Below are 21476 nucleotides of genomic sequence, written 5' to 3' on the forward strand. Positions count from 1 at the left end.
ACTGCAGTACTTTTACTGTGATACTGCATACTACATCACTCATAATACTGCAGTACTTTTACTGTGATACTGCATACTACATCACTCATACATCACTCATAATACTGCAGTACTTTTACTGTAATACTGCATACTACATCAAGCTTATAATACTGCAGTACTTTTACTGTAATACTGCATACTACATCACTCATAATACTGCAGTACTTTTACTGTAATACTGCATACTACATCACTCATAATACTGCAGTACTTTTACTGTAATACTGCAGACTACATCAAGCTAATAATACTTATGTACTTTTACTGCAGGATTTTTTTACTTGTAATTGAGTATTTTTATATTGCTATATAGTTTTTTACTTACTCAAAGGATCTGAATATAACATTTAGTCCATGTGGTGGATGTTACTATATTTGTGGTGTGATGTCCCTTTAAGAAACTGCACAGTCACATGAGAGTGTGTCATGTGATTATTGAACAGAGAGTCAAGAAATAGCCTTCAGACAGTCCATCCTTGTACTCTCTGTGAATGCCTTTGACAGCAGGAAACAATACGACATATATGTGAGCATTTGGACTTGTTGCACCAGACCTGCTAGGTAAGAAAAACCTGTCACTGTTTCTCATATAAATAAAAAAGTCATTCAAAACCTGCTAGCTTTTGTGTTAGCCACCTAGCCTGCTAAGCTACACTGACTGTGTTGTTTTCCTTTGGATTAGCTGCAGCTCTAACATTAGCTCGCTAATTGCACTGACCTGTAAAGTTGCTTTTACCTCTTGACACATGACTCATACAATTTGTGCAACAGGTGATAGAGTTATTTGAGTATTTCTCAGTCTTTATCCTTCAATAAAATGCTGATTAATGTTGTTTTTTGCTCTCCATCTTTTTTTTTTTTTAGGTTGGAAGAGGAGCATGCATCACAGTCCTCTTTGTTAATATCAACTCAACAAGTCAGCTTTTAACAATGGTAAAGTAAAATAAAAACCTATTGCTTCATGTTTTAGCTCTGTTTTAATGCATTTGCTGCTTTGCAAAGGTTTAATTTGCATTGGAAATGTGCTTTCTACCCCATTATTTAAAAGGATAGGGGCACAGCTTTTGTCTTCACACATCAGTCAGGTGTCTCTATGAACACATGTCCTCCATCACTACATTCTTAGTGCATTATGAAGGGATCTTTTTATAGTCTGTATGAATAGCAGGAATAATTATAGCAAGAAAAACAGGTCTCACTGCTCATTTGGGCTCCTGACTGTTGCTTTAAGATAGACCTAAACAACTGTTAACCCATCCTTGTTAGGATCAGATAAGAGCGTCTACATTGAAACATGTTTTGAAGAAGGCTTTCATATCTGATCCTTAAAGACAGTTAATAGCTGGACTTCTAAAATACTTTATAGCAGATTTATGTGTCAAAAAATGGCCTTTTAAGACACAAGGGTAACTTGCTGCCCCTTTATTTCTGTTATGAGGTAAAAAAAAAAAAAAAACCCATCTCACTTACTTCTGCTATATTTATTTACTTATATACACTTATTTTCTTATTATAATGACCTTTGTTAATACATGAGCACATCAACACAGTAGTTACAGTTATACATAGATGCAAGGTTATTAATCTCATTAGAGGGCCATAAATATTTGGTAAATTTGTGGATGAAAAATCCTCAGAAAAGGCAAAGTGTGTGTTTATTAGGGGGGTTTTGCAACAGTTGATTCTTGAGCTGCAGTAGTTACTCGATGAATCCATTAGTTTCTAACTATTAAATTAAACTGCAGCTATTTTATAATTCATTCATTCTTTTGAGTAATTTTTTAAGAAGGATTTTTTCCAAATTTTCTGATTCCAGCTTCTAAAATGTGACATTTTCTGGTTTCTTTACTTTTCTGTGACAGTAATCTGAATATTTTTGGGTTGTGGATTGTTTGTTGGGATAAAATTAGACATTTGAAAGTGTCATCGTACACTTAAGGAAATAGCAACTTATTGATTAATTGAGAAAATAATCTATTGTAAAACTGCAGCCCTGAATTTAACATCCTAAGTAAATAAACTAGCAGCAAGTGAAACAGAGTGCAAGAAGCTTTGCACCGATTTAATCTTTTCTTTCTTCAGTCTTTTATCAGCTGCCACATTTTTGCAGCTTTATTGACTTTCTGATGTTGCCTCATGACTTTGTATTTGTACAGCTTTTGCTCATGATAGATTTTTTTTTAAATGCAGCTGAAATAATAAGCATATCTGTCCTTCCTCTAATGCAAAGTAACACACCTTGCATTGTGCAGCTACTCAATAGATAATGAGTGCCAGAGGAACTGAAGCCCTCATGAGAAACAGTATATTTGTTAAATCTAGTGGCTTTTGGTTCTGTACTTACTGCTGCTGCTTAGGACATGAAATGCCAGAGATATGTGTGCTATAGATACATTAAACGGACACGAACATTACAGCAAAGATCTGCGTTTGTTCAGTGTGGAAATCCGGTTTATCAAATGGAATGCTTGCCGAGCTGCTGCACATACTTACACAATATCTTACTAGTTTCTCACAACCCGAAAGAAACACAGAAACCAAGAAGATAAGATAGAATTTGTCGACAATAGTTCAGGATTTTTTGTATAAAGTCTGTATTACTTTTGCTGACAGGCTCTGTGTTCTCCCTGTGTTCAGACCCTGCAGATGGGGATCCTGTGTCTGGCTCTGCTGGGCCTGAGCACAGCGCTAGTCTGTCCCGATGGAGGCATGTGTGAAGAAAGAAATACCTGCTGCAAGAACACTGTGGGAGGATACGGATGCTGTCCACTACCAAACGTGAGTTATTTATTTATTTTAGTGTCTCAATAAGGAGCGAATCGTTCAATCATTAAACCACTGGTAGGGCTCGTTACTGTACTTGTCGCTGATACAGTCGAGTTCTAGTGACTTATTTGCCATTTGCAGAGTACAGTGGAATTCCTGCACGGTCATTTAATCAGTAGTGGAGGAAGTATTGCCATTGAATATCAAGTAAAAGTAGCAATACCACTGTGTAATTACAATATTAAAAGAAACTATTATTAAAAGTAAAAGTTCAAAACTATTGGCAGCAAATGTACTTCATGTGAAAGACAGTGTTAAATTATATTGTGATTTATTTCTGATGCATTGTAGTATAAGCAGAATTTTAATGTTGTAGCTGCTGCAGTTGGAGCTACCTTTTCTGTTCTTTATGCTGTTGTGTAGTTTTATCTATGACATCAAATTTTATCACCTGATTAAATATTTTATGTATAAAATCTGCATCTGCAAAGTAAATTGTAGATTTTGCTGTCAAGTAAATGAAGAGGAATATAAAGTAGAATATCCCCCTCTAAAATGTAGATAAGTATAATTGAAATATAGAAACATACAACAGCATAAAATCCAGATATTATACAGTAAATAAAACAGATGTGACAGACAGGAGATCAAGATAACAGCTGAATCTAATAAATGTAACACGAATTAGCTGACATTAGTCCGTATAAAAGCAAGAAAATATAAGAGAAAAAGACTTCAGGAATAAAAAAAAAATTAAAAAAAGACCCAATAAAAAAGAAAACAAAGGAAATATCTACAAAGAAGGTGGATCATGAAGGAAGCAGAAATATTATTAATAACCAAGGAGAAGAAAAGAAAAATCCAAAAACAGTTTTATACAATAAATGCAGGATGTTTGGTGTGTGCAGGTTTAACTCGAGTCAGCACATGAATTATCTCAGATAGAAGAATGTAGGTCAGATAACGCATCAGCACCAGGTCGCATACACAGTCCAGGTTACATCAACTGTGGCACCATAAATCCACAAGGGTGGATTTAATTAATTAAGGACCGTTAGATAAACATGATATATTACATCCAGTATAAATTTACAAAAAAAACAATAAGACAATGATAATAAAAAAAAAGCAGATTTATGATGTTCTTCTTGGGTGTGGAACGGTACGGCTCTTCAGTTTGGGGATCCACATAGTTTAGAGTGACTGAAAAGATCTGAAGAATTAATATGTTTATTAATAAATTGTATAAATAAATAAATATGTTTAGAAGATTTTAATACTTCACGGCTACGTAGTCATAGTTAAAAATATGCCTACATGTTTCAGCCATCAAGGTCTTCATCAGGGCGAGTTCAAAATGTTCGCCTTTTGGCTGCTTCTTATATATGTTGGTAAGGAGTCACATGATCAGTACGGACAGGTAGTAGTCATGTGATTAATGTAGACAGGTAAAGTCACATGACAGTGTACAATGATGGGGTATTTATTGTATTAATATGGACAAGACAGATTACTAAAATGATATGCATAGTATATAAATCCTGTCAATGTATTACATCCTCCTGCAGCCAACATGTAATGAATTCATGTAAGGTAAATACAATACTGTGTATATTGTACTTGTTACTGTGGTAAAATGTGAGAATGTGAAAATAAGATTAAAGATGGATTTGAATATAGAGAGAATTTACATTGACCTAATTTTCATCAGTTTTTTACTTGCAGTTTGGTTCAATAAACCTTTTTCCATCTCCAACTATCTCTTGTTTAAATCTCTCTTCAGGCGGAGTGCTGTTCAGATCACCTCCACTGCTGCTTCGAGGGGACACTTTGTGATCTGGACCACGAGAGATGTGTTAATAAGACAGTTTCTCTGCCCTGGATGACACGACTTCCTACCAAACAGGTCCTGCTCATGAGTTGACTGTCTCCTGATTGGTTTTTATGACCTTTGCTCTAAAATCAATGATGCATTAAGTTCTAGCAGCCAGTGATCGTTTCTGCAACTTCAACCTTTAGACATGCAAATGAGATTGTTAAGAGCATGTAGGTCAGATAACACATTTGGCACCATTAGATTTGCTCCATTTGCAGATTGTTTATTCTCATCTTTCTTTACTTAGACAAAAAGCATTACAGAATGAGTTCTGTTTTATTGAAGTGAACTTTTAGACCTGAGCATGTAAAGATAAGCATAAATAAGATTATTAGTTCAACAATGTGGTCCAGAGCAGGATATCTTGACCACTGAGAGGATTTGTGTGGCATGATGAGGAGACTGTAACGCTCCTCAAATAAATATACATGAAACAAACATAAATGTCGTATTTCCATCATATTTTTTACACTACTTTTCACTATTTGGCTGCTTTAAATTACTTTTCGTGCCTCAAGCATGGCAGTGAAATGGCTGGCATTGACTTGTTTTCTTCTCTTTTTTTTTAACCTCCGGTCATTGGTATGCATCGGATGTGATGCCTGCAGCTCAGCCAGGAAGTAAAGGCAGTCATTTGTCCGGACCAGGAGTCTGAGTGTCCGGATGACACCACTTGCTGCCAAATTCCTGACGGCTCCTGGGGCTGCTGTCCATTACCCAAGGTAACGTACATGAGCTCACCCTCACACACATTCTCACACTCACTAAACCACTGTCACCTAAAAGCACCGGCTCAACAAAAAAAAAAAAACCCAAGCACTTAACACCAAGAAACATTTTACATGGTCTGCTGCTTGTGTGTTTAGTCATTGTTATTTTGGAAAGTATTAACATCTTAAGTTGTCGTTATTTTGGTCATTTATACAATTTTTGAGCAAATTTAGAAATCCTAACTTACCCTTCACACTAGACGATAAGCACAAAGAGCTTATTTTGAATAGAAACATTTAATTTGTCAGTGCATCTCCAAATTCTCTTTATACTGGCGAAATACAGCCCTTTGTACTTTGTTTGTAATACACTTGTAATCCTATGTCTGACTCTCAGCATTCAAGCTGTGCATCTACAAGCTGTCATTGACTAAAGAGAGTCCTAACGGTCAGGAGTTATTTTCCTCTCTCTGCAGGCGGTGTGTTGTGAGGATAAGCTCCACTGTTGCCCCGAGGGAACACAGTGTGATCTTACCCACTCGAAGTGTGTGTCTGCCTCACAGGAGTCTTTCCCCTTGCTGGTGAAGCTGCCTGCCAGAAGGAGGGGTAATAATCCAGGTGGGGAATTCCTCATTTAGCATTTTAATTGCCTCTGCTTGCTTGTGGGTTAACAAATCATCCAGTCTGGTGATCATTTACTGACCAGAGACCCACTTGAAAAATGTCTCCACAGCTGTATGCTGATGATACTGCACTAATAATTAATGAGTATATTTCTCTCTGTGGCGTTCATGTTTCTGCAGCTTCTGCCGTGGGTTCAGTTCATTGTCCTGATGGGAAAAGCAGCTGCCCAGACAGCTTCACCTGCTGCCAGCTACCCAGTGGAGAGTATGGCTGCTGCCCCTACCCTGATGTAAATATGACTTTGTTCTAATTATTATTGTGATTAAATAATAAGTAGATGAACACAGTTTATCTACAAATTATTTGAGGATTTGCTGCTTTTATCTGTTTTATATCATTGTAAATCACATACATTTGTTCAGTTGGTTGGATAAAACAAACATGAAGACATCAACTTGGGCTCTGGGAAATTGCTATGCACACTTTTGTAGACTTCACAATTAATCAATTTAATTTAATCATAAAGTAATCATAATAGAAATTGATCATGTAAATAATTGTTGCAGGTATACAGTGTTGCACAGACAATATTTGTTATAAGACCCCAGGTTTGCTTTAAAAAGTAAAGATTTTTGAAATATATTTCATCCACACAGTCCTTTAGTGACTATATTCTGCGTTAGTTTAAGTGCAATTTTGGCTGAAAAAGAAGCTACTGATGCCAGATCATCTATTCCACTCAACCACACTGTTTAAATGTGTTATTTTCTGTCACCAGGTTGTCTGTAGTTTGTGTAAATCTTCCTCAGTGTTACAGGTCCTTTCATATGTACTTTTGCACATTTCTTTTAACTACAACACTGAATAATAATCAGAAGGCATTCAGTGTTTCATAACTGTAGTTAAAACAAAACAAAACAAAAAAATAAAACTGTGGAAACTTAAAAATGCCTTTTTTTCCCCCTTAACTTGTGTCTTTAGTCAACAATCAAAGATTAGAATCTGTTTTTATGATGCCCACAAAATAAATAAAGAACTGAAACACAAGCTTATTGATATGAAAAACCCAAAACACACAAAAAAGGATATGTAACTGCTTCATGACCAATTCAGGATGCATTACTAACGTTTTTACTATGTGAAAATAGCCCTTTGTAGCACTTTGGCATAGCACCAAAAAGCGATGTTCATTTTTATTTTTGCTATGTTGGGTCATCCATATTTGCTCTATTTGTAATTCTTCTAATGTACGAGGCATGAGGTTTCTTTGAGACATATAACACCCATTACAGAATTAAAGAGGCGCAGGAATGCTGCACAAGTAATAACCCGCCTGTTAGATCAGTAACATTTAATATCACGCATTAAATCAGTGTCACAGTATGGGTCTCACATCCCTGCCGACATGCAGAGGCAGCAGCAGAGTTACAGTCCTACGCTGTGGTTTTAATGAGGCCACATCTTTGTAATACAATATAATATAATATCTACCAGGCAAAGAAACAAATTACCAAGTTGTGTAACTATATCAGACAAGGGAGAACTAAAAACTTCTCGTTGGTGGATGTGAAATGTTGGCTCAGATCATATACAGACTGGTACAACAGCACAAAGTCAACTGCTCTTTTATCAGGAAGCTTTTTGTTGCTGCTTGAAATTTGTAATTCTACACAATTCAGTGCAAGATGATGAGGATTTAATGCCGTAATAGCGCTTGTGGGAACATTTCAACATGGGTGTGGTGGTGAGGATGCAGCAATACTAACTTATGTTGCTTCAGGGATTTTTTTTTTTATTGGATTGAGATAAAGATTCATGGTGTGAGACAGAAGCTTTTAGAGGTAATGGCCCACAAATGAGCAACAGTGTACAGCATGTGCCTGAAAGAAATAAGCTTTTTTTTAGGTTGGAGCAGAAAATCATGCAACTGTGTGCAAAAAACAGCCAACGTATATTGTTTGACTCACTCTGTGTTTGATATTTTATCCATGCTCAGGCCATGTGCTGCAGCGATCACGTCCATTGTTGCCCTAGCAATACGACATGTGACGTGGAGCATGAAGTCTGCAAGTCTGGTGAGATGCAAGTGCCGCTGTTGAAGAAGATCCAGGCTCAGAAGATCTCCAATGACGGTAAGGAGTTATCACAGTAGATAAAATGTCATGTCTATTTAAGATATATGTCTTACTGAATGTATTTACATTACAGGAATAAAAAGATAAAAGTCCTGGAAACAAGTGCTGATCATTAAATTATCTGTCTGTTCTGTATTTTCTTCCTGTTAGTTGTGTGTCCAGACAAGCAATCAGCGTGTCCTGATCAGACCACATGTTGCCAGATGTCCAACGGCACATATGGCTGCTGTCCAATGCCCGATGTAAGTGACTCAAGTAATACAGAGGACATTATGGATAGTAATATCTACCTAACCAGCTCCTGTGAGCACTGTTGCCAATTTAGCAACTGTCTGTCTTTCTTTTAAACTTTAAAAAGTCTGTATCGACTTTATTTAAAGCACCGAGACAATTTGGACACTTTTTCGGCAAGGTCCACCACATTTTTCAGTGAGCGCTCTCTCATGTCAATGCAGCGTGAAACACATGGGTCGAAATACTCGGACACGAACCAAAAACACTGTTCAACTTGGAGCTTTAAAAGCATCAGTTCAGCCTCATATTGACACTGATCGTTACTTTCCTCTTCTCTTCCAGGCCGTCTGTTGTTCAGATCACATCCACTGCTGTCCTGCAGGCACAGAGTGCGACCTGGTTCACAGCGCCTGTACGTCGGCCCAGGGAGAGACATCCATGGCCATTAAGATCCCTGCAGCTGTGATAGAGCTGGTGGCAGTACAGAGCAGAGGTGAGAGTGTGACAGTCACCATCAGCAGGGGGAAATCCAGCCTGTCTAGAGGAGTTAGTGACTGTGTTTACTATCATGGCACCAGGTTTCTGATCATTCTTATCAATTCAGGTTATATAGTAATTAGTCACTATGATAAAAATATGATGCTAAAAGATCTAATGATGAAGTCTGGCTTTGGTAATGCAGAACACACACAGCGTTGTTGCTCTTGCAGCTGGAAACCAAAAGCTGTGTTTATCCTCGGTAAAAAAAAGAAGCTGAGATGTTGAGGAACGGAGACAATTTACAAACCTGGATACAGTTATGATCATGTACACAGAGATATGAATAACCAGGTTTCTCACGGCCCACGTTAAGGTCATAACCCGAGTATGATCACAAGCAAGGATAAGACTCAGAACTGGGATACTAATACAAAAGCAAACACACTAAGACACACACACTGCATACGTCTGGAGGCAAGATTTTCCAAGATCCTGCTGAGCTAAGTCTGTAAATATTTAACCACCTTCTGAATTGGTGTCTCTAGCAACGAGATGAAAGGTTGTGTATGCTCTGTTGATTATCCGTTGCTCTCAGAATTAATTGTCAGCTCTGTGGAGCAGATTTAGGCCTTTTGTTTAGTTTCAAGGGGAAGTTACTGTTTAAATTTATATCCGGATGTTATTTTTAAATCATAATCGATCCAGATATTACATATGATGGCTTTTCGTATAAAAGTCATACAGTAGCTGTCTGGTTTCTGGCTGTGACGCCGTTGATGTTTCTTGATAATAGGAATAACAAATAAGGGCTGCAACAATTTAATATTTTTCAGTACATCATTAATTGACTCATCCTTTTTGTCTATAAAATGTAAGAAAAAAAAAGTTGAATAATGCATTTGCAGAGCCTGAGGTGACGTTTTCAAATGTCATCTTTTGTCTGACACAACAGTCCAAACTCAAAATGATATAATAAATATATTTAAAATAGCTAGTTTAGTTGTTAGGTTGTTGGTTTTGTGTAATTTAACTGATAGTTTCAGCACGATAACTCATTATATAACACTACACTGTTTAGAATAGTTTTTATATATGTGCATATTGACAATAATAATCCTGCTAATCTTTCAGTCGGTGCTGTTCCCTGCAACGACTCTGTGGCCTGCGCTGATGGAAACACCTGCTGTAAATCACTAGGGGGAGAATGGGCCTGCTGCCCCTTACCGAAGGTACCAACATACTGCTGCGTATAAATCAGACTGTGTTTGGCTCTCTGTCCAGCTGCACAGAAGTGATTACTAAGCTCATGAGTTATTTCCCGTTTCCAGTGTTTTGACTTTGAGCTGTCAGGGATTTCCACACACAGCTTCTCCCCTGATGGACTGTCTCATACTTGTTTAGTTGCACTGAGAGAAATTTGTTCTGTCGCAGCACTCTGCCTCATGTGTGTAGAGTTAAAGGTCAACATGATCATTTATTCAGTCTTGGCATATATTCAATTTCATTGTCTATTAATGGAGGTCATCATCAGTTTTACAAAGACAGTTATTATTAAAACTGAACAGAAAAAGCAGCCCATGAATCACACGTTCAGACTTTCTAATTAATGTTGATCATTTGCGTCATATATTAATGATTAGTTTCTCCTCCCTACAGGCCGTATGTTGTAAAGACCACATGCACTGTTGTCCACACGACACCGTTTGTAACCTGGCAGCTTCCACGTGTGATGATCACTCAGGCAACGCCGTGGTGCCCTGGCTCCAACACCAACCCACCTTCCTCTTATTAACCGATAACAGCAAGTGTGACAAATCCACATCGTGTCCAGGAAAATCCACCTGCTGCAAGACCGCCACTGGAGACTGGGCCTGCTGTCCACTGCCTCAGGTAAAAGAGTAAACCAGTCAGGACACTGTGAAGGATACTGGTCAGCGTTTCTAGGGCGGTTTTGATACGATAGACGTGTCAAGTTACAACTATCCTGTGTTTTTTACACTCCAGGTCTGTATTTTGTACTCTTGAGCGTTGAGTGAAGTCTAATCTCCACAGGCAGCCATTCAAACATCACAAATCTCCTTAGTTTGACACACATGAGTAGTATATTGATCTAATTGTACACTCTGTATCAAAATTTAGAGTCCCCTTTCACTCAAAAATGTATTTTTATTTCTTCATGTTCCATAAGTTGGATGTTGTTCTCTTCGCTGTGCAGAATGATGTACGCACCAAGTTTGTTTTTACATTCATCTGAAAATGGAAAGTTTCTGTGTTCGCTGTAAATCTGAGTTTAAGGCGTGTACGCTAAGAGTGATTTATGACATCGTAAGTAGTTTGGAGCCAATTGTGGTCCAGTATGCAGCTTACACAAGTGTGATGTGGAAACTTGAAGCGTCCAGCACACATAAACACTGAGAACGGACTTTACATTGAAGGAGGAGGCAGCTTGTGTCCAGCAGTTATGAATTTTGAACTTTTGAAATGAAATATATTTGCATATTAGTAGATTCTGTATTTTTAAGGACGGAGAAAGTGAAGAATTAGTGGAAAAAACATACAAATGAAAAAAGACACAAATTAAAACATGTCTGGAGGGGATCTTTAAATTATAACCAGCACTAAATGTTCCTGTGTTTGAGCTTTCAGTTATTTATTTTATACATTAAACTTAAACTGTGTTAGTGCTGTACTTTTAGTGAGTAGCTAATCAATCAATCGATGATCAAAACTTTTCTTTTGATCAATGAATCGACCAATGACTGCACCTCTAATTTACTTATTAACAGGCTTTCTGTTATGATACATTCTTTAAGGACAGTTCCTGGTCTGTATTTATATTCAGGGGCTCTACTGGAATATCTTTGCATGATTTCCAGTTAAAAACTCCTTATTAAGTATTGAATGTTCGACCATGTTTAACATAGACATCAGACAGACATTATAACAATATATATGACAAAACCACTATAACACAATCTCCCTGTCTGCTCTCTGTTTACCTGCCAGGCTGTTTGCTGTGACGACCACGTGCACTGCTGCCCTCACGGCACCGTCTGCAACCTGGAGGAAGAAACTTGTGACGACACGTTAGGTTTCTTACCGTCCCTTCACTGGGCGTCAAAAATCCCCGCTCTGACCTCGGAGCTGCAGGAAGAGAAGTGTGACAAGCAGACCATGTGTCCTGGAGGCACCACCTGCTGTAAGAAAAACTCTGGGCAGTGGGCCTGCTGCCCCTTACCTCAGGTCAGTCTCTTCTCCGCAGTTCAAGGGCTTGTCAAGAAAAGGCCACGACAGTAAAAACAAGCTTTTCTTTTGTTATAACAGTGTTGATGGTTTCTGTTAGATGGGAGATCAGGGTGTTAAATCTTATCCTGCGTTCAGTCATAAAACACTACGCTTTCACATAATCTAAACAGATGTTGGTTTTTTTTGGACAAAAGAAGAGCAAGAATATGTTTGTACTGCAGGCATTCTTTAGGTTATGTGTCATTTTTTTGGATGTTGTATTGCATAAAATTTCACAGACTCCTTGCTAGATTTTTACATCTGTTGAACTGAAAATCGAACAATAAGAGGGACTCCTGCTGGCATTTACGAGCTGTTCAATCTTTTTCCAGGCTGTGTGTTGTAGCGATCACGAGCACTGCTGCCCTAAAGGCTACAAGTGTAATGTGGCTGAGCAAAGTTGTGACAAAGTCGGTGACCGCAGCCTCCCCTGGCTCCAAAAGATACCAGCCCTGCAGAAAGTTCTCATCCAGGCAGCAGTTGGCAGTCCAGCTCGGTCGGCCAAGAACATGTGTGACGCCCAGACCAGCTGCCCAAAGGACACGACCTGCTGCTTCATGAAAAATACTCAAAAATGGGGCTGCTGTCCCCTGCTAGAAGTGAGTGTTTGACTATTTCAAGTACCTCACAAAAGGGTCCATATTGATTTTTTTTTTTTTTTTTTTTTTTTTTTTAATGTATGACTCCATGAAGCAACTTTAGTAACTTTCTCTTCTCCTCAGGCAGTCTGTTGCGAAGATGGAAACCACTGCTGCCCCAGCGGTCACACCTGTGAACCCCACCGCTCCTCCTGCTCTAAAGGCCCCCACGTTATACCCTGGTTGACCAAACTGACCGCCCTGACCGAGACGGGCTCCGTGACAGATGTTAAATGTGACGACAAGAGCAGCTGTGCTTCAGGAACGACCTGCTGTAAACTGGAGTCGGGAGAGTGGGGATGCTGCCCTCTGGTTAAGGTGTGCACATCGCTGACTCTCTGTTTGTAATAGGAAGTTCATTTGATGTAAGAGAATGTGTTTAAGTAACTGTGAGAAAGCTCTGTGGGGTTTAAAATGCATAAACATCTTATTAGATAGGAGTCTTTTTAAAAAGCGCTGATGTTTATTGGTCGTTTTCTCAGGAATCAAGGTATAATTGGCTGCATGGCTTACGACACACAATTAGCCTACTGTTTCACAACATGAATAAATGTACAGTAGGTCTTTATTACGGCATTTTTGTAAGCTTAGTCCCTTAGTTCACGCTGGAAAATCCTACTTTGGTTGTTTTTTTTAGGGATTACAAACAAAAATTACAAAAGTAGAGCTGCCACAAACAGTTATTTTCATTTATTTCAAAGTAATCTTAATTATTTTCAGAAAATGATGAAAAATAAATGTTGCAGCTAATGAAAGTACTTAAGAAAGAAAAGATTTGATCGCTGCAAAGATGAATGTGTGACAGGGTTGTTGGAGTGCAGCAAAGCTTGAATAAAAGCTTGCACACTGTTTCACTTACTGCTAGTATATTTATTTATGATGATAAATTTAGGGCTGCAACTAACTATTATTTTCATTATGGACCTTTTCCTTGATTAATCAGTCCGTTGTTTGGTCCATAAAAGGTCTGAAAATTATGAAAAATGATAATCACTGTTTCCCAAAGTCCAAGATGGAACCTGAGAAGTTTTCTTTTGTCCTGACCAACGGTTCACAACCCAAAGATATTTATTTTACTGTCATAGAGGACAAAAGAACTCAGAAAATAAACACATTAGAGAAGCTGGAAAACAGAGAATTTTGACATATTTTCTTAAAAAATTACTCAAATTGATTCATCGAAATACTAAAAGAGTTGGAGATGAATTTTCGGTCAACTGACTTGACATTGCAGCTCTAAACAAAATACTTTGTATGTTCAGTTGACAACTTAAAATCCGTCACTGAAAGATCCAGAATCCATAAATATGTAAATGTTTTTCATTACCAACGTGTAACCGCTGGACAGCAGATGTTTCCTCCTTCCATTGTCAGTGTTTATGTACACTGGAGGCTTTAAGTTTCCACATCACACTTGTGTAAGCTGCATAATGGACAACGATCCATCCAAACCAGTTAAGATGTCACAAATCATGATTGTTGTACATTTATTTAACTGAGATTTAAGATGAGCATTGAGAAACTTTCCTCCTTCAGCAGATGAAAGTGAAAACAAACTGTGCACATAAATCAATCTGCACAGAGAAGAGAACGACATCCAACTAAAGAAGCAAGATTAAAAACACATTTATGAGTCAAGCAGGGCTTTAACGTTGCGGTTAAATTCACAACCCCTACCATGGGACAGCATTACTTGCCACACCATTAACTGTTAAAACAGTTGCGTAAATGCGGTTGTAAAACGATGATGTCTGATGTGTCATTCTGTCTGCTCTCCAGGCCGTGTGCTGCGCCGACCACGAGCACTGCTGTCCTCAGGGCTACACCTGCAACATGCAGACGGGCACGTGCGAGAAGAAGGAGCATGACGTGCTCATCCACACCCTCCCTCAGAGCAAAGTGGTACGGTCCGAGCAGATAGACGCCGAGGTAGAAGCGGACGTACCATGTGACAGCACGGGGGTGTTTCACTGCCCCAAGCAAGAAACGTGCTGTAAGACATCAGCGACAGAGTGGGCCTGCTGCCCCGCACCCATGGTACGTTCTTACATCACACATCACTCTCTACTCTCACATTATCTTGTGGGGTAATTGATTTTGTAAGCATTATAGTGACGTCATTTGAAATGGTACCTCTTCTGGCCCGATCCTCTGGAATGTGCATAATGTGACCAGCGAGCATTGTGTCACATGATCCACTCATGTTAAAGCTTCCCTGTTTTCTGCCTGGTTAAACAGGCTGTGGTCCAATTTAGTTTTTCTTTTATTGTCCCATATTCTTCCATACATCATTATTCTTAGAGAGCAGCCTGTTCTTCACTTGCCTGGAAAGTAACTTGCAGCATTTTAACAACATATCATTGTTTTGTTTTGACAGGCTGTCTGCTGCTCTGACTCAAAGCACTGCTGTCCTGCTGGATACTCATGTGACCTGCAGGCCGGAGGTTGCACCCAACAAACTCAGCTGACCTGGGACATTTTCTTCGGGGACAGAAAGAGAGACTTTGTCCCCCGTGGACTTTAACCCACTAAGAGGTGCTCTGATCTTTGTCACACTACAATCTGTTACATCCATCTACCGCTCATGTTGTCTGTGGACAGTGAGGGCTTTTTTTCCAACAGTTCCTGTTTACTTCATCATTCATGGAAGTATATTCACCAAGTTTTTACACTCCCAAGTAATTTTGGTGGTAGTTGTGGAAAAGATTTGGCTTTGGTGCTATACATGAAAAAAATACCCTGAATGCCATCAAGTGACAATACACTAAAATGTTTTTATTTCAGCATGAGTCATCTTGAAGTGAAAAACAGTGAGCAGGAGTATTTTCATGTTTTGCACCTGGCAAAAAGAGAAAAAAATGCATCATCACCCTCACTTAATGGAAATCATACTTTATAATAAATGTACATGGCATTTAACAAATATGGGAAGTATAGCAAGGCTGCGACTGCATTGCATAGTGTCATTTAAACAATAAAGCTGGCATTTTTGTATTTTTCTTATCATCAGCAAATCTCATAAAAAGACCAAAACAAACAACATGTTGGTGTCCTCAGCTGTCTGTGGCTCTGAGCTCGCTGCTCCTACTGAAGACGTCAGTCTTTAAAAACAGGTCACAAAAAAGGCTCAATAATACGAAACACTGCTGAGAACTGAAACATTACTGGAATAGAAGTATTCAGTGTGTTTTTCTAGGACTATTTTCAGCCGTGGATTCTTGGTAATCATAGTAAAATAAACGCTTAAAAGAAAAAAAAACAACTAAATTGAATAATTACATTGTTGCAAAATTTTAACTGACTATAATTTCAACAGGCTCAGTAAATATTCCCCAAAGTTAACTTTGATGCATCCAAGTTCAATAACCGCTCCCATTTCATGATCATCTGTGAACCAGAATATTTTAGGGTTTTGTCGACGCCTTTCCTAAAATTTGGACCGGACTCAGACCTGGAGTCGGGTCTTTGTTACTTAGAACCACAAGGACTCGAGAAGACCTCCACTTCAGAGTATTTCCAGCAGCAGGACAGCCTATGTGGGATTTAGTGAAAATAACTACAAATATATGTATGTTCATGGTAATAAAAGGGTCAATTGAAAAACAGAGCTCTATTACACAGAGGAACATGATGTATTGATCTTCAGATAAAAAGAAAACACTAGTAGAATCAATTCATGGTTTGTTTTTGGTGTTTTTGTGGGATTTGTTGACCAGTCGTATCTGTTAATTTACATCAGGAAGTTAAAGGTGTCTGCGTCCTTTTGAATATCAGACAGCTTCATGGTTTTTGCTATTTTTTGATTATTATTATTATTTGAAGTGAGTAACTGCCCAGACCTGTTCCATTTTCTCTATTAAAAATAGAGTAACGTGAATGTACTCTCTGCCTTATTGTGAGCAAAATTAAATTGGGGATTAATTTAAGATTAATGCATCATATTTGATATAAGTATTCATTTGCATTCTCACACCCCCTCTTGATGAGGAAGCAGCATTTCCTTTTTTTCCCCTTTTTTTGTATTTGCTTGAAGGGCACAAGTTGATGACTGTTAATCTGCTAGTATTAAAGGGAGCAGTAATTAAGTCACAACTGATTTTTCTGTATATTATATTTCATCTTTATCTTTTCTGTGAATTAACAAGAAGTTATGACATTTTTTAAAAAGTGAAGATACATTTAATGGAAAGCAGTGATGGAAATAGTGTCTTACTTTAATGGTTAAAGCAAACAAACAATGACGGACCATTCAAAGAGCTCGTGCCTTCTAACATTTCACTCTTTAAGAGGTGCTGGTTGGTCAGTGTCAAACATCCAATTTCTGCCTGAGGAAAAGTCTGTCAATCACTGGAGAGGAAAAAATATGCTTTCATTTTGTGTCTTGGACAGCTGTGTCTGGATTTCTCTGAACGCAGCCAAGAAATAGGAGCCAAGTACATCGTAATGTCATGAGGAAACAAATTCTGGGCTCGCTCCATCACCAGAGAACAAAAACCTCTTGAGACGATACCATGTGTGTGTGCTGAGATTTTTAACTGAGATGAACTTCAAGATGAAATGTTTATGTTTGACGAGCAAATCACAGTCAGTTTCCAGTCATTGATCCATATCGTCATCGAGTCTTTTCATTCTAGTTTTGGGAGCTTCCAAAAACACCGAAGCGAGCTCTTGAATGTCATAGGAATACTGCTCTTGAAACGTGTATTTCATGAGTTTTGCTTTGTTTTGTTGAAGGCCTCAAAAGTGTTTAAATTGTAATTTTATCAGAATGACTTTTTGCAATTTAAGATTGGACACATGCTGAAATAAAATGTGAAACGTGTTGATGATTTGCATTGATTCCAGACTCTTCTGTCAGCTGAGTCAACGTAGTTTAATTTCCATTTGTCATAGCCACTTTCAGATGCTTGTCTTTTTTTGGGTGTTTGTTTGTTTGTTTGGTTTTGTCCCCCCCGCTGTGATTTGGACAAGTACATTTTTTTGCAGCCTTTTTAAAGGAAGATATAAATTTGAGAAGGAGGCGAAATATTAAAGACTGAAATAAAGTTCTTCAAAATATCAGTTTGGTGGGTGTGATAATTAAACTCAGTGAGGTCATCCCTGAAGTTTATCAGTTGACAGGATGTGCAGACACTCACAAAGCAAGCCCACTCACTTCCTCCCTCCCATATCCTCTTACCCCCACCCCCGCCTCCCTCTCCCTTGTCATCAGAAAGTTGTTGTGGCGACCCGGGTAAATACACGAGGAGGCCCCGCTGTCCCACTTAACAGTCAGCTTGGCAGCTCAGCACTGCCAGGCTGATACAGGAGCTCAACTTCATCATCTGCCACCTGGTGGCCGCAAAGAGCCCTCCGCTTGAGATGAAAACAAAAGGGCAACACATGCTGTCTCAGCTCTAAATGGGGTCAGATACTCCTCTCCTGTGTGGCTCCATTGTTAAAGATCTCCAGGACAGTTATTTATGTGACAGCTCTTCAACATAGACTGCTGTCTTTGTTCGTAGGCAGAGCTTTGCTGGAGCGTTGTCTCTTCTCACATTGAATTAATTTAGGAATTGCTTTGAGCTCGTAATTTAAAGGCATACTCCAGTGATTTAGTAGTGCATCCCAATAAAGCGACTCCTCTAAATCAAGAGGATTCGCATGTGACAGATCTAAAAAAGAAAGGGCAATTTTTTTTTTTAAAAGAAGCCAGGTGACTATTGGTAAAGAAAAATGGTTACTACAGTTCCCATAATGCAACTCAATAGCAGCTGTTACTAGACCGTCCCTGCAAACGCCATCGATTTTCACACCAAAACAAAAAAAGTTGTAATGTAGGTTTTCTCTTTAAATCTGTAGTCTCTAAGCCTTAATTAAGTTAAAGGATCAGTTCACAATTTAAAGAGGTTTTTCTTGCTGTAATCATTCCTCCTGTTCATACTGAGCGTTAGAAGAGCCCTTCATATTGTGCTTTCGGTTTAAGTAATAGACAAAATCAATCCTCATTTTGTGCAAAAACTTGAGTCAAATCAAGAGAATATCTTCCAAAGTTCCAGTTGAATTTCCTTGGACCATATTTCTGTTCTTTTAAATGAATTTTTCCATAAAACAAGTACTGTGGATTTTGGCTCCCATCACTTACATTGTAAGTGCATTATGAAGGAATCTCCTAATAGATCAGTATGAACAGGAGGAATGATTACAGCAAGCTTTTTCAGTGTCTCAAACTTTTGAAAGCTCCTTAAAAGCCAAAGAGAAGGGGGCTTTACAACTGAGTAGCACTCAACCTGTGATTAATAAACTGATTCCCATGTGTAAAATCAGAACAGTGCCGCCTTAAAAGTTTGATATTTTGAGATATTTGGTTTTTTTTTGTTGTTATTGTTGCTAGGAGTTCGATGAGAAGATAGATACCACACTCTTCTATATCTGTCTGTTAAAAAAATGAAGCTAAAGTCAGCTGCTGTTTAGCTTAGCTTAGCATAAAGAGTGGAAAAAAGGGAGAAACCGCAGACCTGGCTTTGTCCAAGGATAACAAAAGCTGCTTATCATCATCATGTTTGAACTATTCCTTTGGCCGGGTGCAGTGACAGTCTAGCGTTCCCCCCCCCCTGTTTTCATTCTTTATGCTAAGCTAAACTAATCGTTTGCTGGCTCAAGCGTCACATTTAACAGATTAACTAGAGTTGGTCTTTCCATCTAACTCAGCAAGTAAATTATGTTTATTTTCCTCAAAATGTTTAACTTTTCGTTTAAACAGACTGGATAATAATCAGAGGAAACGTATTTGGTTTTATTGCAGATATACGCCACTTTAAAGCCTTCAAAGTTCCTCATCAACATTCATATATGAATCAAACTTGCTAATTAATCACTCTGTAAAGTGAAAGAGACCTGAAGAGGCTCAAACTAGCCCGGCGAGGCTTTTCAGTTCTATGTATAGCTGACTTGACCTACCAACAGCACAGAGGACTGAAGTGACAAAAACCCATTGACGCATGAGCAAACTTTCTCCTCAGCCTCACTATTGGTCAGTGACTGATCCCATTCAGATGTTGCCAGGGAGAGGGACCCTTCACCCAAAATCACACCCATACACCCACCCACATAGGCGCTCTCACACTCCCTCTTCTGGTATTTTGCTAATTCCCACAGGAATGTATAGATTCCAGTCATCTCTATTTGGGACAGCAAATGTTTTGGTGGAGATTGCATTGATGAGTCGGTGCCAATCACCCGAGTGTAAAAACAACAGCGATGTTAGCAGATGTTATTGGGGGGCTTCTTCTATACTCGAAGTTGACTACACTTTGAATCAATCCGTTATTATAATATAGAAACATGACACTTGATGAGAAAGTGGCATAATACTCACCTTTGAGATGTTTTAGGGATAAAACATGCAAATTTGTTACTGCAAACTCCATCACAACCAAATCTGATTGATTATGGCAAATCAAATGTACACACTGATATCTTTATATCTAATTTTGCTCCTTAAAGTAAAAAATAAATAAATAAAGATTTAGCTTGGATCTTTTGAAGTTTTCTACATCTAAATCAGACGATTCATTGTTGAAAAGTATATTTAATTGTACTTTATTTTAGCATACTTAGTATACTTGCATGTGCACCATTTTTTCTACATTTTTAACTACTATTTTGAGGTACCATTACATTTCAATTATTACAATTAAGTGTATTTAAGCGCACTTCAATGAAGTAATAGTACACCTATATTTAGATGAGTGTATTTAAATGTACAGAAATAAAACACTAAAAAGTGTGTGAAATGAATGGTTTTGCATGCTAAATACAATTTACATGTGAAATGTCCAAATTCCAGCTGTGCCTTTGTGATATTACATGTAAAGTTGTTGTTTTCATTTGTTCTCCGTTACATTTCACACATATCTGTAAATGTGTCTGTGTGTGTGCATTACGTGGCATGTTTACATCTCAACGGTTGTTTCACTTGTGTTAAATTCACAGCATACTTTAGAAATGCGAATAAATATGTTGATTATACATCTGAACATGTAAAATGCACTCAAATTACATTTCAAGTATTTCTAAAGTGAGTTGAACAAAGTGTATTTAAATACTCTTAATTATAACTTTAATTTAGCCCAGTCAGTTGATTTATTCCTTAATATCATCTAAAGAAACATGACACTTATTCTCCTGTTGATTCTCTTGACACAGACTTATAATACTCACTCTTGGAGACGTCTAAACATGCAAACTGGCGACTGCAAATTCAGTCATAAACAAATCTATCTGATTATAGCAAAGAACATTTTAATACACTTGTTGATTTGCATCTAAATTTGGTGCTTAAAGTAAAAACTAAACTATGTGAAACACTCAAGAAGGGGAAAGACAGACAGACAGACAAGTGTCACTGAGGGCACGTACAGTATCTGTGGAGGTTGGGGTGAGTGGGTGGGCCGGGGTGACTGAGGTGTTAGAGCTCATAGCTCACACACATGGTCGACCAATCGGCAGAGCTTGCGGGGGCAGCAAGCCGGTAGGTTGCAGTTGGACACGGATACACACATGACACAAGACAGACAGACAGAGAGAGAGACAGACAGACAGTGAGGAAGGAAGGAAGGAAGGAAGGAGCAGAAACGTGTCTCCTCTTTTCTAAAGGATCACTGGAGTGAATTCACCAGAACCTGAGACAGGAAAGGAAAGGAGC

At 38.3% G+C, this 21476-nt stretch overlaps 1 protein-coding gene across 2 annotated transcripts; it reads left to right on the forward strand.

Moving 5' to 3' along the window:
* The first annotated feature begins 490 nt into the window (after positions 1 to 490).
* On the forward strand, positions 491 to 17851 carry grnb (granulin b). Of its 2 annotated transcripts, XM_062442444.1 has the most exons (18): positions 491 to 603; positions 907 to 975; positions 2680 to 2820; positions 4592 to 4714; positions 5293 to 5406; positions 5871 to 6012; positions 6198 to 6307; positions 8015 to 8150; positions 8304 to 8395; positions 8730 to 8880; positions 9999 to 10096; positions 10524 to 10757; positions 11874 to 12110; positions 12485 to 12751; positions 12875 to 13108; positions 14570 to 14827; positions 15168 to 15325; positions 17180 to 17851. In XM_062442444.1, exons 2-17 carry the CDS (start codon positions 973 to 975, stop codon positions 15312 to 15314), a joined length of 2487 nt encoding a protein of 828 aa, XP_062298428.1. In that variant the 5' UTR covers positions 491 to 603; positions 907 to 972; the 3' UTR covers positions 15315 to 15325; positions 17180 to 17851. The 2 variants fall into 2 exon arrangements, with proteins under 2 accessions (XP_062298428.1, XP_062298426.1); XM_062442442.1 differs by having other exon boundaries at positions 15168 to 17851.
* Positions 17852 to 21476: the final 3625 nt, after the last annotated feature.

Source organism: Scomber scombrus, chromosome 21, assembly GCF_963691925.1.
Source record: "Scomber scombrus chromosome 21, fScoSco1.1, whole genome shotgun sequence".
Taxonomy (NCBI): Eukaryota; Metazoa; Chordata; class Actinopteri; order Scombriformes; family Scombridae; genus Scomber; species Scomber scombrus.

What these genes read in the sequence shown, in the direction of transcription:
- grnb (XM_062442442.1), top strand. An exon ending in CCTGCTGCCCCTTACCGAAG is followed by an intron (nt 10,097 to 10,523) that starts GTACCAACATAC and finishes TCCTCCCTACAG; the next exon opens with GCCGTATGTTGTAAAGACCA. An exon ending in GATGCTGCCCTCTGGTTAAG is followed by an intron (nt 13,109 to 14,569) that starts GTGTGCACATCG and finishes TCTGCTCTCCAG; the next exon opens with GCCGTGTGCTGCGCCGACCA.